The 18,274-nt window shown below is 39.8% G+C and overlaps 2 protein-coding genes across 3 annotated transcripts in view; one reads left to right on the top strand and one right to left on the bottom strand.

The window, feature by feature from the left end:
• Nucleotides 1–11,308, top strand: part of fndc3ba (fibronectin type III domain containing 3Ba) — an 86,819-nt gene extending 75,511 nt beyond the window's left edge. For both annotated transcript variants that reach the window (XM_005926047.2, XM_042222385.1), the window contains exons 25-27: nt 2,689–2,855; nt 4,434–4,561; nt 6,718–11,308. In XM_005926047.2, the coding sequence (XP_005926109.1) occupies nt 2,689–2,855; nt 4,434–4,561; nt 6,718–7,029 (607 nt within the window). In that variant the 3' untranslated portion in view covers nt 7,030–11,308. The remainder of the gene's footprint in view (nt 1–2,688; nt 2,856–4,433; nt 4,562–6,717) is intronic.
• A 2,075-nt stretch (nt 11,309–13,383) lies between these two features.
• ghsra (growth hormone secretagogue receptor a) lies at nt 13,384–18,059 on the bottom strand. Its single transcript, XM_042222386.1, has 2 exons — nt 15,972–18,059; nt 13,384–15,749 (listed from the first exon to the last, which is right to left on the bottom strand). The coding sequence occupies exons 1-2, from the start codon at nt 16,885–16,887 to the stop codon at nt 15,436–15,438; spliced, it is 1,230 nt and encodes a 409-aa protein (XP_042078320.1). The 5' UTR covers nt 16,888–18,059; the 3' UTR covers nt 13,384–15,435.
• Between the last annotated feature and the right edge of the window lie 215 nt (nt 18,060–18,274).

Here is an 18,274-nt window from a genome sequence, read left to right as displayed (position 1 = left end):
CCGATGAAGTTATAGGAGTTGGAGTATTAAACATAGTTGGCAACTAAACTCAAGGTTAATTTGTCTTTTTTTTCCCCAAGTGTTTATGCTGTAGACTTAGGGATGAGGAGTGGCTCATGAAAGAATGTGTATGTGTTAGTCCCCATAGGGAAAATACTTTTCTGCATTTAACCCATTCACCCAGTGAGGCAGTGGGCAGCCACCAGTGCAGCTCTCGGGGAGCAGTGTGTGGGGAGGGTACCTTGCGATCACTGGCATCTATATTTTAAATGTGTTTTAAAAAAAGGTGGTATAAGTGGTTAGTGGTGCATCACAGTTTCTTGTACACTGTGTATTTGTGTGCAAAGGCATATAAAATTAAGAATGGACGTAGAAGATTTACAGGGCACTCCTCCCACGCTGCTCTGCTTTCCCCTTTTCTTTCTCATCACGCTCTGTTAAAATGAATTAGAAGGGTTTTTATTTTTTAGTATGAGTTAGCCATGGCAACCAGAAGCTTCACTGCTGACATAATAAGCGAGATTGGAAGGGCACATTGAAAGCAGGGAACTAATGAAATCTTGAAGTATTTAGCTTTGTAAACAAACATATTGAATAGCCAGCAATAATCTGTGCAAATATCATTTCTGATATTACACTTATGTTTTTGACCTTGACTCCTCCCCTCCTCTGTCTCTTGCTGTCCTCTGATTTAATTCATGTTTATTAATCGGGGTTTATTGTTAGACAGGTGACTGCGAATGTGGAGATTCTGACAATGAATGTGTGCTTCCTTTCAGGAATTATTTCCCCTGCATTGGCATTTTTTACCCTTCCTTTATTTTTCAGTAAACCCAAGCATTCCTCTATTTTATGATGATAAAGAAAGTGTTCTCCGGTTCCCATTATTGTTGCCATTATTTATTTCTCATCCTTGTACCTTCCCATCCTCCTTTCCCTTGCTTGCTCAGACTAATTTTTCTTTTTCTTATCTCCCTGTTTGCAGACTTGTTGCTCATGCGCTGTCCTCCCTGAGTCAGGGCTTTTTATTTTCACTTGTTTCCTGTGCTCCATTCATTTCTCCCTCTTCTCATCCATGTTACCCACTGACATGCCTTGTGTCAAATCTGAGAGTTGCAAGAATGTCATGACAACACGGGGCAGTGTAGTTCAAGGGCTTTATTCTTCTTACACGATGACGTCTGCAGTAGAACAATAACAGATTGTTTCATTACATTCTGACCTCTCTCATCCTACCCTCTGCTCTGCCATGTTGTAGTTAATTGGTCAGCTTTTGGTCAGCACCAGGGCAATTCATCTCATTAACTATGTCCTAGTGATTTTTTTGTGCAAGGGTATTTATTGTTTGTTTGTGCTGTGCTAAATGTTAATTATTTTGATATCTTACCATTTATGTCTGGTCGACTGCGAAGAGGTCATAGCTCCTGATGATGGAAAAGTTAATGCATTAGTTGTTTTTTTTTTTTAAGCCATGCAGTTGATCGCTGCACGTGTTAACTGTATGGCCCACCAGTAAGGCCAAGGTTTAATAACATCATATATCAGCCAGAGAAACACATCACTTCTGTAGTGCAGCTACATAAAGAGCTCATCTGGAGTTATAGCTTTCTACTAAACCGTGACCTCTCTCCTCTCCTCTTTGTCTCGCACTCTCTTTTCTCTCTTCAACATTATCATCATCTCCTTTAATTCTCAATCACCTATCCTTCTGCTTTAACTTCTCTCTCCCTTGCATCCTCCTGCGACTTTACTCTTCTATTACTGCCTCTTCTCTTGTTCATTAACCATTTACCTTTGTCTTTCTTTTCTCATTCCTCTGCTTCATGGCTTCCTTTGCCACCTAGACATTTACCTTATTTTGCTGCAAAGCTGATTGCTGAGATAAATAACCCCTCTTCGGCTCACATTCACTTATCTCCCAGACTTTTCCTGCTTTTATCTCTCCCACTCCATGAATCTGTCCATCGAGCCAGCCAGGAATGCTTTTGGTGCTCATTTTCATCAGATTTGTGACTATAGCCTGCCACTGTTTGTCCTGCGTGTTCATCAATCATCTCTATCTTTTTTTTTAAGGTGCTTTCTTTTCTTCTGCTGCTCCTCTTGCTTTTCAAGGTCCCCACATTTTATTTCTGAAGTTAATCTTACCTCAGGTTAACATATAATTGTGTTAAAATATTCACATTCACCGCTGAGCTGCTCATCATTTTTCTTGTGACCCCTGCTGTGCTGAGTTAAACTATATCAAGTCACAAACATGGTCTATCAGTCCTTATAACTAAGTTAGTGATTAGTGAGTATCTAAGTGTTTGTGCCTTACTTTTTACTGTTCTTGTTTGACCGTGCTCTGCAATAAGATGGCAACATGATCAGGCTGTAACCTGCCTCAGCCGTATTGACAGCTGGGATCGGCTCCAGCCCCCAACGACCTTGAATTAGATGGATAGATGGATGGATGTTTAACCATGTTTTTCTCTATTATCATAACTCTTCCCTTCTTATACCCATTCATAACACCATCACCTTCACTTCCCTTCACCATTTCTCCTTTATCTCTGATGGAGTGATCCTTAATGCCTAGGCCTGTCAGTGCTCCCTCTGTCACATTGAACCGTCCTTCCTTTTTAAAAATTTTTTTTAGATTTACATCTTATTGTTTATTTCTCCTTCTTCATTATGTTCCCTGTTTAGGTTTGTGACAATCTACCGTGGTCCCAGCCACACCTACAAGGTTCAGCGATTGACCGAGTCCAGCAGCTACAGCTTCAGAATACAGGCCATCAGTGATGCTGGGGAGGGTCCTTTTTCTGACACGCATACGTTCTGCACCACCAAGTCTATACCCCCTGTCCTGAAAGGTAAACCGAAGCGGAGAAAATGTCTTTGTGCACAAACACATTTCACACAAAGAAGTCCTGTCTTCATCACTAGCTATACACCAGCTGCCTTTTCAGATCGTACAGTTGTGAATTATCAGATATATTAAAACGCACAGTCCTCTATTTAGGTAAATCTAACTTTAAATATCTTCAGGGGTCAGATCATGTGAAGATGTCCTACCAGTCCACCAGTGTCAGCTCAATTTCACATATGATGGCAGAGCAACGCAAACACACCAGTGCATGAGTATCCATGCATACAGTAATGTTTGCCACTTCTACGTGGATTAAATCAAGCTTTACGCATGCAACAAATGCATCTGTTTTTGGCTGTTAGTGATGATGTTTACTGTCGCCTGCCTGATTATTGCCTCCAGCATCTGATTGTTACTGTAAGAGAGGGGGTGGCTTATTACAGCTCCAATAATTGCAGTAAGGGGTAACCTCTCTGGATATATCTACAAAGTATGATGGTAGCTGTGCCGCATAGCATTGATATATCCATAAACCCACTCAAGGGACCGAATAGCTTCTGTAAAGCTCATAGCAGTGTACGCCATTTAAAAGGGTCAGGCATTCATTTGAAACTATAAAGAGCAGGTGATGTTGAGATGAATCAACATATAGATACTTGGTTATCAAAGCAGTTAGTAAAATGTGTTTTGTATTTAATGCAGCAGTTTATTGCAGTCAAAATGACATCGTTGTTGTTAATATTGTAATTTACAGTGTAAAATGACATTAATCCCCAAGGATTTGATTGCAGTGCATAACAAATGTTACAACTGAAAAACAAAATGAATTTCATGACTCACTTTGTTGTAGCTGATGTTCACTATTTATATTCATATATATATGTTTCTCGGTTTCCTATTTTTGATTGATAGATTTCAGTTGTTTCTTCTGCTTTGTTTTAGTTCATCCTAAATGAACATTGACCCTAAGATAAGCCTTACATTTATATGATGTATTTTTTCTATTATACATTATAATATCCCCAAAGTCGTTGCAGTTCCATATTGAAAAATGTTGTTCTTCAATCATAAGTGTTTTGCTGCACTGTTTCCGGAAGAATGAACCTTCTTGGGTATGCTCTTTTTATACCCAGTTTTATACCACTTTTTCTATATGCTGAATCAAGTTTCAGCTCTGGATAAGTTATCTTCTTAATGTTTTCAGTTAAATATAGGCTTTAAGTGTTTGGCAAATCACTGAACTGTGAGTTTATCTACACTTTACTGTTTACAACCTCTGTCAGTGCGCCCCAGGGCAGCTGTGGCTACAATGTAGCTTGCCATCGCCAGTGTGTGAATGTGTGTGTGAATGGGTGAATGACTGAATGTAGTGTGAAGCGCTTTGGGGTCCTTAGGGACTAGAAAAGCGCTATACAAATGCAGGCCATTTACAACATTTTAAATGTTGTAAAATGATAACCACCATTTCTTGACTTCACAAGAGATGGTGTTCTAATTATACTCTTCATCTGTTTGCAAGCGTCTTTTAACGATATGCAGTCATGTATATGAGATAATGATTTTTTATTATTAATTCCAACAGCTCCCAGAGTGCACCAGCTGGAGGGGAACATGTGTGAGATAACATGGGAAACTATTCCACCAATGAGGGGGGACCCTGTGAGCTATGTGCTCCAGGTGCTGGTGGGACGTGAGTCAGAATACAAACAGGTTTGTAACACACACATGTAAACGGGTCTTACATGAGAGCTGTCCAGTTCATCTAAACACTAGGAAGCTGCTGGAATTAATTAATTCAATTTTCTTTTGACATTTGATAGAAGAGTAAAATACCCATGTGTGAACACTTCCCTCATATACATCCCCCCCTGCTGAGAGGTATTAAATACTTTTAATGAAAATTACAAAACAGAAGTATCTCAGGAAGAGTCTGCTGCACCTGGAAATATAGGATTTGATTGCTCACAGCTGCAGTGGTGGGCAGGCAGGTAGACAAAAAGTTATTTGTCTTCAGGGCCATTTCAACTTCTGTTATTGAATTACAGAATGGTTGGTGGGAAGAACTGCAGACTCTCATAAGTAGATAAAACCTGTGCAGACATATGTTATCAGATGCTGCTTTTAACATTTTGTGTTCTTTTTTGGGGGGGTTGTTTTTCCTTATTTTTGTTGGTTTTTTTTATTTCTTTATGAGAAGACCAGTAAATGCACTCAGTTATATTTACCTCTCGTCGGTTTGAGAGTCTAACAGCTAAAGTTCAGTGCACCTTTATCAAACCATTTCTTCTACTGCAGCACTAAAAATAAAATGGTGTTTTTTGTCTACACACATTCTCCTTTGACACAAACACCACGTACCTTTCTACAAGTTCAATTCCAAAGAAACTCTACCCTGTAAAATGCAAAGAAAAACACAAGGCGGTCATTTAAATGTCTTAAACATGTTTTTTAATCACAATAGAACATAGGAGACATGAAATTTTAAACTGAGACATTTTACTATTTCATCAAAAAATATTAGTTCATTTTGAAGTTGACGGCAGCAACAGGTCTCAAAAGAGTTGGGTGGAGATAACAAAAGACCGAACAAACTAAGTGGTGCTAAAAAGAAACAGCTGGAGGAACATTTTGCAACTAGTTAGGTTTATTGGCAAAATGTCAGTAACATGACATCTTAGAGGGGCAGAGTTTCTCAGAAGCAAAGCTAGAAGGAGAATTCACCAGTCTGCGAATACACCCCCTCCCCCCCCAAAAAAAACAAAACAAAAAAAACGCATCATCAAATCGTGGAACAGTTTCATAATAATGTTCTTCAATATAAAATGGTGAAAACTTTTAGTATCCAATCATCTACAGTACATAATATCTTGAAATGATTCTGAGAATCTGGAGAATCTCGGTGTGATCCTCGCCTGTGATCTTTCGGCTCTCAAGCAGCACTGCAGTAACATCAATTACACTGTAAGGACTCAGGAACTCTTCCAGAAATCATTGTGAACACAGTTCCAATGCAGATTAAAACTCTATCGTGCAAAGAAAAAGCAAAATGTAAAAATGTTGTTAACATGAAAGTAGAAAACTGTTCTGTGGGAGGACAAATTTGAAATTCTTTTCAGGAAACTTGAATGATACTATGATACGTCCTCCACACTACAGAAGCGAGGGACCATTTGGCTTGTTATCAGCGCTTAGTTCAAAATCCTGTATGCCTGAGGGTATGGGAGCCCAATAATGCCTAGGGAAACTGGCACTTTGCTCATCTGGAAAGACAACATTAATGCTGAAAGGTGTATATATAGGTTTTAGAGCAACATATGCTCCCATCCAGGAGACATCTTTTTAAGGGTGGTCATTAAAAAGATGTCTCCTGGACAGCTTCTTGTAGAAGAGTCCGGGTGCTGAACTGGCCTGCCTCTTCACCAGACCTTTCACCAGCTGAAAACGTCTGGCACATCATGAGAAACAAAATACACCAAAGAAGACCTTAATGAGGACTGTTGCACACCTAGAAACCTATCAAATAAGAATGATAGGAAGAACATTCCTCTCCCAAAAATTGAGCGACAAATCTACTAAGTTGGTAAAAGAGGATTAAATGTTGCTACCATTAAATTCCAAATTTCTTAAAATTTTCACAGTTTAAACATCTAATTTGTTTTGTTTTTCTGTGTTCTTTGAATAAAATATGAGTTTACGTGAGCATGCATGTCTGTTTTCTAGCTAAAATGATTTCACTCAGGAGCATGTTATGCTTTTTAGTTGGATGAAAATCTGCGTCCTTTGCGCTTATCTTATTACTTTCTTAAAATGTCTTTCTTATCCAAGTCAGCTGTAAAACTTTTTTCACCTCTTTCCTGCCTTCAAAGGTTTTCAAGGGAGAGGAGGGTGTGTTTCAAATCTCCGGTCTCCAGAGCAACACAGACTACCGTTTCCGTGTGGGTGCCTGCCGCCGTTGCCAGGATACGTGCCAGGAGCTGTGTGGACCACTGAGCCCTTCCTCTTTGTTCACGCTGCGTCGCCAGGAGGCAGCATCATCAGGAGAGCAGTGTGCCGTGGAAGCAGGCAAAGGAGCGGGCCTGATCTCGAGCGACGAGCGCTTTGCGGCGCTGATTGTGTGTGTGTTTGCAGGCTTCTCCATCCTCATGGCCTGCTTGCTACAGTACTTCTTCATGAAGTGAGGGAATTTTTAATTATAGGATAGAAAGAGAAAGCAAAATCGCAGAAAAAAAAACTTTAAAAAACATCTATGAAAGAACCGAATGAAATCAAAACAAACACTTGAGATGTACATTCAACGCTATCTATGATTTTTTTTGGGTTATTTTTTGATTCAGGCTTTTCCCACCTTGTTCCTGTTGTCTTTTGCCTTCACTCACTTTGGACTTTTTCCCTCTCCGTCTCTGTTGTCTTCATACCATTGTCCGTCTCATTTGTTAAGGATTTCTGTCGAGGGAAGCCTTGTCTGAGCTGTACCTCGTTTGGGAAAGAAAGCTGATAATCAAGCCTTAAAATAGCTGTGAGCAAAACAGTTGCTCTCCAGACTGACTTGCATGTTTTTATTTTGTATCTTTTTAAAACATATTCACTTAGAGAACATATATTTCTTGATGGTCATTGCCTTACTTTTTTGGTTTATTTTTCAGTGTTTAATTTGCATTTTTTTTGCTGTAGTCTTTATTCATTCAGCCATATTCCAGTGTAGGCCTTCAAAGCTTTAGTTGTTCTTACTTACCCAGTTTGTTACAACTCTACAGGCTGTCAGACATTTCACGCAATCTGCACCCGTTCTCACATGCAGACTGACAAATACCCAGTGCACAGACAAAGGTGCAGACTTACATGCATAACCTTGCACACATATCCAATTACACTCATGCAATGACAATGAGAAAGACATTTCATCCTAAGAAGTAAATCACATATCTGCTTAGCTTTTTACATTCACTCATTCACTCTTTCAGCTACCAAAGTGATGCAATCCATGTATGGTTTAAGATGCTGCTATCCTTTGATTTTATTATATCTACAAAAGAATGGAAAACCAGTAATCTAATATATGAACTCTATATATAGATATGTATATTATAGCAAATACTATGATGCTATAAATTGATGTAATATAAGTGATGGCAATGTAAGGTCTGAAGTACAGTGTAAAAGGGGGAATAGTGGACTCTAGGTGCTCATAGACGGCAGCTCTGAGGTCAGCTCAGCAGCTTGCACATTTAGTTGAAGGAGCCCTTAAACACTTGTCTTGGTTCAGAATATGAGCCCTTGAAGGTATTGGTTTGTGAGGCTTAAACTGGCTTTGGGGAGCCGGGCTGTGGTTGTGATCGGCTGCAGCAGACAAGGAAAGGGCTGGGCTGAGCATATTTTGGGCCATTGGTCAGTTCTTCTTTAATCTACCATCTCAAATACCATTGCTCCAGCCTATTTATCTGTAGCTTTACTAGCGATATGTACGTAGCTCCACTGACCCAGAGGTGCTAACAGTCTGCCAGCTAACCGGCCTTCTCAGAGCTGTATGGGTGTTAACTAGGAAAGCCATTAGGAGTTAGCTTGTGCTTTAGTCCCCACTAAGAATTAGCCAGCCAGAGCAATGCTAAAGCTGTTTCTCCTTCCGGCTAGCCTGTCAATTGATGCATTTAAAGTCTATTCTCCTCTTTTCTCATTTCCCACCCGTGATTATCTGTAATTACCCTTTTTGCTCTGGCCACTTTTCTCTTGCTTTCGATCCATCCCATCTGTCTGCCCATGCACTACTCTCACTTTCCCTCTCTTCTCTCTCGCTCTCTCTATTAAAAGGTGCTTTATTGATATGTAATCAGAGCAGTAGCAAGTCTGTGGTCTCTCCTCAGACGGACATGTTCTCTGAGGACTTGAACTAATGTTCACTAACCAAACAAGCCTTTGACAGGACACAACTCATCAGAACAGGGCATTCTAACACACATAACAGCCCCTCACCTCCCACCCAAGTCCCCAAAACCCTTTTTAACCCCAACCCGAAGCAACAAAGCCAAGGTACAACCCAATACATGCCCCGATAATCCAAAGAAGTCACCCTGACCTGCGTAATTAATGTGTGACATGTTTGTCGGATGGGGTGCAGGGAGTAAAAGGGATTGGATGGGAGACGGAGGTAATGATTAGCTCTGATTGGCAGCCTGTAATGTACCTCAGGGATAAGGCCTCACAGAGGGGAGATCTAATCTTGTCATCCCTATTGCTGTCATCATGATAATTTATCATTTTAGCTTCTTTTCTTCTTTTTTTCTCTCTTCCTTCCCTTTGTTCTCTCATTTTTGATGCTGTATCTTGTGCTCTGTCTGTGCTGTGCCTTGCTCCTGTATGTGTCAGTAAGTAAAGTGGTTTACTAGCTTAAAAAACCTTTGCCAAAGTTGGTGGGAAAGTAAAGGTAGAGTTCTTTTCTAGGTTTTATTTATACTATATATTTGCATACAGTACTTTACATGCCAATTACAGTGCAATCTTCATTTATTTATTGTTAAAAGATTAAGAGACAAGTGTAGTTATATACTAATTTTTTCTTGTAGCATGTTTTTTTTTTCTTTTGTTTTAATGGATGTATGTTAGATTGTATGATTAAGGCCAGCATTCCTTATCTCAGTAACCCTTTAAGTATTTTTCTTACAGCTGTTGGGAACCTGTAGCTCATCAGTCCATGAATTGCAGTTATCATTGCCGTTTCAAACATTTAACCAAATTGCCTATGTATTTTTATTTTATTTTATTTTATTTTTTACATTTCCTGTTTTGGCTGTGCACAGGCAAGCAGTTCTTGAAACGCTTAGAGAAACATGTAGCAAGCCAGGTCTTATGGTCAATTCAAGTCATCTGTTTTGGGATAAACGTTGCTGCCTTTGGCTTTTGTTCTGATTAGTGTTATAATGAAGCTTCTGATATCTATTTTTACTGTTTTAATGCCAAAGTGCAAACTTTTTATGTCCACTAGTTGTTGCGTTTTGAATCGTCTAAAGGGTTCTGAGATGTTCTTCTGCAGCGACACAGCATTACGACTATTATCATTATTCTTTCTAAAGGAAAAAAAAAACATTAACTTGATCTGTGATATTTCTTCTTTTCATATTATCTTTTATTGTTTTGTTTTGTAAAGCAAAATGTGCCATTATGAAATGTGTAGCCCCTTTCGGTGGAGTTTTTTTTCCCGTTTTTTAATTTTTACACAACCTGATTTCACACTGAAAGGTAAAGAAAGCAAAAACAATCATACAATGGTTTCCGGCAGATGATGAAAATAATAATATTGATAAATCCTTTTTCAGGCTTGTGCTGGTATAACAGTAGTGAGCTTTTTTGTGTCCGTACATTGCTAAGAGATGATATACAGAGATATCTATAGAGCTATAGAAGAAGAGGGTAAATTCATTATGACTAACAGAGTTGAAGCACTTTTTTATGCCAAGCATTAGGCTTGATGAGGTAAATATGAGCGATAGGAAACGCGATCCTTTGCTCTATTCCAAACTCTACTGCCAACACTGTCTGTTACTTTTATTGGCATTATTCTGTTATTGGCATCACTGTGACATTGGCATTACTGGGGCGCTCTCTGCAGAATGCACAGTACAGCCACAAAGAAAGGAAAGTTTATAGGGAGTATGGTGCCTTTGTCTGATGTGTTCATCTTGTGTCTGCCTGTTGCATTGTAATTGACAGGTGACTTGTGAGGTGTCCTTTCCTTAAACTCCTGATGTTATGTTGCCCAACACTACCCCCTTTTAAGCCTTAATTCCCCAGTGGAAGAGCAGAGGTTTGCTTGGTGTATGGTCATTGTCAGGCCAGTTATGCTAGTGTTAAATAGTCCAAGGTTAGCACAGTGTTAACAAAAAGGCACTGTGTTTGTGGGCAGGGTACTCCCTTGATGTGCATTGTTGGGGTTTTTTTTGCGTTTTTTCCCCTCAAATACAGGTGATTTTATAGAACCCCAGACTCCCTACTCACCACCCTGCAGGTCCTGTACATTTGGCGGGTATGTCAAGAGTGAGAGACAATGTTTTGCCCAGCAACCCCACGTCTGTGCCTTCTGATCATTTTTTTTTTTGAATGTTTTGTACATGTAGAGATTTTGACTGAGAGATTGGCGATTTGACAAACATACAGAGACTCACAGGTATTTAACTATTTTTTAAGTAAGACAAAAACAGAAACATATTTTTACCTCACAATCAAAAAATAAACATTCCAACGTTGTCATGGTCTACGAATTGAGGAAAAAAAGAAATTCATGCATTTCTTCTTGTATTGTAAATGTTAGACAATTTCATATGCATTATATAAAAGAAACTGCCATATCAATTTTAATGTATAGATTTTTGCAAATACTACCCTATGTATGTAAGACGTAACTGTATCGGTAGCGTATATATAATATATTTATGCCCAATAAATGTTTTAATTTTTTTCTGTCTTTAATTGCACTGTTTATTGAATGTCAACATTACGCTTCAACACAATGATGCTCTGCAGTTTGTTGGTTTGTTCTTTTTTTGGATAGGACTTCCCAAACCAGCTGAATACATCAATATATGGTGGAGAAACAAGTATAAACACACTTCTGACATTGTCTGTGGCAGTATTGATTTGTATCTTTCAGATTTAATAAGAGGGTCATTATTGTCATTTCATCTGCATCATCTTTGTGTACTGTTGTAAACATAGAGGACTGATAATCAATATTTATAATATTAGGGTTTAAATTAGAATTACTCAGCTGGAGAGCTCATCTTACGAGCACTGTAATTCATTTGAAATTTCACCGCAAATCATTAATATAATAGTTTTTGCCTTTAATTTGTCACTTAGGGTTCAAGGATTTGAGGTGAGTGTAAATGTGTGTCTGTGAAGGTTTGTCATGTTGAGATTTACTCTCTGGTGGCCTTAATACTGTTTAACCAGAAAGCTGTGACAAGACTAAATCACAGACTTTATGCCCTGCTGGCCCTGAAAGCAGCCGGACAGAAACTGCAGCACTGCAAGGTCAATATTCCTCAATCACAGGCAATCCAAGGGCATCAGAGGAACATTAGTCTTTTTGTCTTAAGAGGTAGAAACTGACCATAGATTACATTTATGAAAGAAAATCAAACATTTATTTTCCTAGTCAAACTACAAATCCTTTTTTTAAGTGCACTGCAGTAGCTTTTGTTGAACAATACCGTTCTATAGGTTAATATGGTATAAGTCTAGTGACTGGAAGTGGTAGGATTTCACTGTCGGGTGTTCCAGTTTTCACATTTTTGATGCAGGAACCTTTTTCCAAAGATTCCCGAGAAACAAAACAAAAAGTGTCACTTTGTGGCTTTCAAATGTTTGGGTCAAAATTGATAGCTTAATAATTAACAGTCCAGACTGGTAATACACTGATAGGGTTATGTACGTATTCCTCATGGGGAAAATCAACATTTCATATTCATTTCATGTTCAAAAGTCTATACTGAACTATTTAGACTTAAATTTTTAAGCAATTGTTTTTGTATTAACAAAAAACTGCAGGCTGGGTTTCTTTTGTACAGACTGATGTTTATAATGATGCCTTTAATGTTTTCACTTTACTATCGAATTAAATGTAAAATTTAGCACAGACACAGGGTGCTTGTCCCAACCAGGATGAAGGAGATTGACAATAACTTTAGGTGCCACTAGTGTGGACACAGATGCCTAATCTTATTTGAACGAAAGCTTCTTGGAGGATTCTTTTTGTCGTCATCATCAGGAGACTGATGAAAAAATATAGCTGCGTTTGTCCTGGTCTGAACCATCTGCACTATCCCATTTGCAGATGACTTCATTTTTGGTCCACCCCTGTGAGTGTACTTGTAAACAGTCAGTGTGTTGGTATACCAGCAAACATTAGCTTGTCTGAACTGGTATCAAAATAATAAAAAAGGTGCTGCATTTTTAAAAATACTTATTTAATTCCACTCTCATCCTAATTGTGTAATGTTCATTTATCCACACTCACAACCTTCATTTAAACAAGCTCTTATGATTTCTGACTCACTGTTTGAGCCTCTTCTCTTTCACCTTGTGTTTTATTGTCCATTTCCACTGAGGTATTTCATGTGGACTTTTGTGTTTCAGATCTCTTCTTCTCTCCACCTTTCATCCACCCACTTCTCCTGTGAGTTACCAACTCAACTTTGAGCTTTAATTCCCTGTGAATCCTTCATTACCTTTCATAGTCATTCTAATTTTCAATCTGCTGAACATTTTTGCACTGAAAGGCTTTTGCTGGCTCCCCTGTAAGTGTTTTGATCAAGTACCTGAGGGGAATTTAGTGATGAATGAGTGCTCTTTTGAGGTCTGCTTCATATTGGCAGCACCTGCTGTCTTATAAGCTATCTAATGTGATAGAATGGAGTCTGGTGGCACCAAGAAAATCCTGTCAGCTGAGATGGGAGAGGCACATTGCAGTGTCCCTGTGGCCACTGTTAAACCCCTTTGAGGCCAACATTATATAGTGGGGTACTGCTGGGCCACATGGAGAAACGACTGCATACCCTATTGTTATCTTTTGTTATTCTTTAATGTGACTGAGAAGGTGTTTACTGGTGTTTGTTGGTTTAATAACCCTGATTGCAGTTTGCATCTCATATCTGCTGAGGACAACTTTCTGACTGTCGAGTCGGTTACACAAAGAATATGAATACTGTGTACAAAAGAGGAGGAAACTTTTTGTTTCTTTTACAAGACATTATCATAGACATACACATTAACTAAGTGAAGATAGTCACATAGATTAAAAAAAAAAAAAAAGCAATAAATTTTGACTGTTAATAAGTATGGATTGATAAAAGCATGTCATGTTATCAGTATATGGTCATAAACATTCATTTAACAGATACATTCTTCAAAGTCATGAGGCCATGTTTTAAATCAAGGAAGCTGCTGTGGTGATTTGGACTGCGTAAACCACCTGAGTGTACTGCATTACAAAGCATCTATATACAAATTATAGCAAAGATCTTTTCGACAAGGCTCTTTACAAATCACTTTACAAAATGTACCACTTTTACATTTCCACCTGTTGTGTTATCTTACACAAGCTCAAAGGAAAATCTATTTTAAAACTTTCTTATACATTGTTGTAGCACTTCATCAGACTGGAGAACATTTAAAATCACTTTACATGCCATGATCTGCTGTTTAATCACTCATGAAGACTTTTCATCTTCCAGGCTTTAGTAAATTGTTAAATGAGAAAAAGAAGACGCATATTATACAGTTTACATCGTGTGAGAACTCACTTCTCTCGTTTGTCAGTGGAAAACCATGTCTCCTAAAGATAAGTGTGAAGCCTTGGGCTAGCTTACAGTGGAAGCTACTTGTATAGAAGCAGGACTAGTGAAAATGAATGTTTTTGTTGCCATAAATATGGCTGCAAAAAGCATGATTGCTATTGGTAAATTAGACAAATTTATAATAACGTTTTGTGTTTACAGCCACAGCAAAAGATAGCATTGTATGCTTAATCAGTGCAACATATGTAACTATAGCTGGTGACTGAAAACATGTGGATAACACTGCTGGAAAATGGTGCACAGTTCACATGGCCCAGAAAGTGACTGCTAACATGTTTATTTATACATTAACAGGCAGCTTTCTTTGTGTATGCACCAGACCTAAACTTGCAGAGTCATAAGACCTGTAAAAACCTTTTGCGATGCTACCTTATAGGACCCCCCCACACCCCCTAATACACATTTCTGATGGTCCTACAGATTAAACAGTGCTGATCATTTAACAGTGAAATACATTCAACAAGATCAGAGACTGATACATATTTTGGAAATATAAATTGTCTCACAATCACAAAAAAAAAGCAAAGGCTGTGCACCACAAAGATTCACAAGAATACTCACAGGGACTGTTGACTCACCCCATTGATCCCAAACACAGCATTGATTTGAATATAAAAGTGCCCACTGGGAATTTTGACAACTTATAACAGTAACCCACGACATCTTCATGTAACGTGACTAAAAGCATACCCAAAAGCATGACACTTGGCCTGCATAGCACATGCAAAAATCTCTTCCACACACATGCACATACACACTGCACCTCTGCCTCTGTCTTAATGAGTACAGAGCTGTGCCGCAAATTCTACAGTGCTTTCTTTGTCATCCAGAATATAAATGCAGTATAAGGCATTTGTAGATGTGCGTGACATTTATACGTGAGCACACAGGCGTGCGTGTCTGTTTTTGATTGATATCCTGTAAGCATTTCAGGCCAGTGACTTTTGCACTTCACCAGTTTTGCTTTTCAATTGTTTTCTATGAATAGTGTGTGGCACTTGCTGAAATAACCGAACAAGACAAGTAACTGAGCAAATTGTATTTAAAAGAAAGCGTTTTATGCATATGGAGCGTTTATGGCTCGTGCTTTTTTAATCATCCTTTTTGATTCCAGTCAAATAAAGGCAAGTGCTCACCACAATTTTGCATCGCCCTGACAGAAATTATGGCCTTTACGTGAGTAATGTAGATCCACGACTAATAGCTTTATTCATTACGCCAGTCATTTAGGCCATGCATTCAAAAGCTGATTGTAGACTCTGTCCAGCCGTTTGAGCCATCTCCCTTCACAGTGCTCGCTGTGCGACCCCGTGGCGGCAGGCTGTCGGTCAGGCCGAAGAGGCGCGCCGCTGCACCCCGGTATTTCCACGACATGGTGTTATAGAGGATGGGATTGATGGCAGCACTCAAGTAAAAGAGAACCACTGACACCAAGCTACAGTACTCGGATAACAACGACAGCAACGGGGAAGGAGCATCCAGAGAGCGGAACTGCAAGTAGCGACCCACATGGAAAGGCAACCAACACAGGACAAAGGCCAGCACAACAACCACTTTTGGAAGAAAAAACATAAAAAGGAGCAGGGGTTAGTCAAAGGAGATGCTGATTAACATTTTCTACCTAAACATATCTTTATTTGGACATTTGAACTGATATCACTTTAATATGAACACAGTTTAAAGCCCTAAGGTGTCTTTCATGTGTCGACAACTCAAACTCGAATCATGTAAGAACTTTAGAATTTTTGCATAATTTGCGCGTTCTGGAAACTTACCCAGCATCTTTATGGTCTGCCTGTTGCTCTTATCCCTGTGAGACACGCGGTTGCTCATGTTCGTCTCCCGGTGCCTTTGCCACAGCCGACGGCCTATCAGGCCGTAGAGCACTGTCAGACAGAACACGGGCATGAAGAAGAAAACGGAGCTCAGCCACACCATGGCCCCCATCAGACCGGATTGCACAGCATAGTGCGTCATCTTACACTCTCGGGTGTCCTCAGCCTCCAGGAATAAGTTAGACTCATTCATCCACGAACTGAAGTTTAGTGGCCCCATGGTGTCCTGCTCTACTCCCACCATGACAAACACAGGGCCTGCGCTCAAAAGGGACACTGTCCATAACAGACAAATCAAGGCTCTTACGCGCCTTTTGGTTACCAGAGCCTTGGCGCGCAATGGGAAACAGATCGCCAGGTAGCGCTCTACTGACAGGGCGGTGATGCTGAGGATGGTGGAGTAAGTGCTTGATTCTGACACAAACTGAAAGAGTTTGCAGAGCGCGTCTCCAAAGCGCCAGGGCCTGTATCTCCACATGCGGTAGAGGTCAAGTGGCATGCAAAGGAAAATGAGTAGATCGGATACCGCCATGCTGCACAGGTACAGATTGGTGGTCGTGCGCATGTCCCGGTACTTGCTGACCACCAAAATGGTCATAACATTCCCGGCCACCCCTATCAGAAACAGCAGTGTGCAGGCGATGGTGATGGCCGTTAGAAGAGGAATTGAATAATAATTGAGAGGGGGCGGGGAAGGGTCAGCTTTGCTTATGGTATTGTTGGTCTCCTCCCAGGTGCAGTTATGGTGGAGGCACTCCAGTTGGCTGGGCCAGGAGGGCATTGTTGCCTCTGGGTTATTCTCCCGGCCGCACCTGACCCTGACTGCTGATGTCACCCTGGATCTGGGACTCCTCATGCCCCTCGATGCCGCACTCACCTGCGTTATTCATTGTTTGATTTCCGGAGTTAAGAAAAACGTGTAACGGAGGAGATCAGGCGTGAACACAAGTAATATCCTTAGTGGTGCAAGCAATCCTGTGTAGCCTAACACTTCTTTACTTTGAAGATCAAACACGACATAGACGGTGTTGAACAGACTATAACAGAAATATGAGGCCATCTCAGATCGATCCGAATTATCCACCCCATCTTCATAACGCACTCTAAAGTGTTCCAAAAGTACCTGAAGAGTAGGAGTGATGGTTACAAAATGCATTACATCCGGATATTCGCAAGCTATAAATCGCCAGCCGAAATTTTTGGGGATGTATACTCCAATAAAAACGGATATGACAGAAAATAAAAACAGATCTAGTATTTAAAAATCTAACATTTAAGCGCATCTTATCTTCTCCATCTTTAAAAAAAATATTTGTGAAACCCACCAGAAGCCTGAGGTCCTTCATGCGCTAAGAAGCCCCAAAGAGTCCCCATCAGCGGCAGCAAGTCCCCGCGTTTGCACAAAATAAAAAGCAAAATATTGGATCGGTTGACGAGTTGCATCTGGCAGCATGTGATGGTGAGTCAGACTCAGGGTCATAATGATGCGGCAGCAGCAAAAAAACATCTGTCCTGCAAATGACAGTGGCGCTCAAACTCAGCCAAACACAAACGGGCAAATAACAACTAGCGTGAAAACAATCACTGTCTGACGGAAGGGAGACAGTTTAATAAAACTCACAAACACCACGAAAGAACGATGCATTGTCAATGGAATAAAAAATCTAAGAGTCCAAATGGTTAAAGAAGAAATATCAGTCAAGACCGATGAAAAAAATCCACCTTAACACCAGACTTCTGTTCTGCTCCTGTAGTTATGGTGCATATCCAGTGTGTGGATCATGATTCCCGGTGCGCAAAACATCTTACCCAAGTGAAGTGGTTGTGTTGTGGGGGTCTGCTCTGAGTGTGATGCTGCAACACCACCTACCGGTACTGTTGCAGTGATTGGTAGCGGTTTCAGCATTTTAAGCAATTATGCCTTTTGTGTTTACCACCAGCCAATGAGAAAGAGTATTCCTCATTAGCATTTGGAGAATAAGTCGACTCTCTCTCTCTGTTTTATGATGTGATGGACCAAGAAGACAAGGAAAGTCAGGCAAGGGTTAAAGTCCATAAAAACAAACTTGGTTAAATTATACAAAAAATAAAATAAAATAAATAAAAATACAATAAATATTGGGCCCATAAAAGAGGTCAAAGTAACAGAACTCTACTCAAAAGCTGGCAACAAACACTAACCTACCTAAATGAGACAAAAGGGAAACTTAAAAAGTGGCTGATCAGCCCACAAAGACACAAAA

The sequence above is a fragment of the Haplochromis burtoni genome, unplaced genomic scaffold, assembly GCF_018398535.1.
Source record: "Haplochromis burtoni strain Fernald_Lab_line unplaced genomic scaffold, NCSU_Asbu1 Contig_85, whole genome shotgun sequence".
NCBI lineage: Eukaryota > Metazoa > Chordata > Actinopteri > Cichliformes > Cichlidae > Haplochromis > Haplochromis burtoni.
The sequence above is the reverse complement of the archived record's forward strand: the minus strand, read 5'-3'. Positions and strand labels throughout refer to the sequence as shown.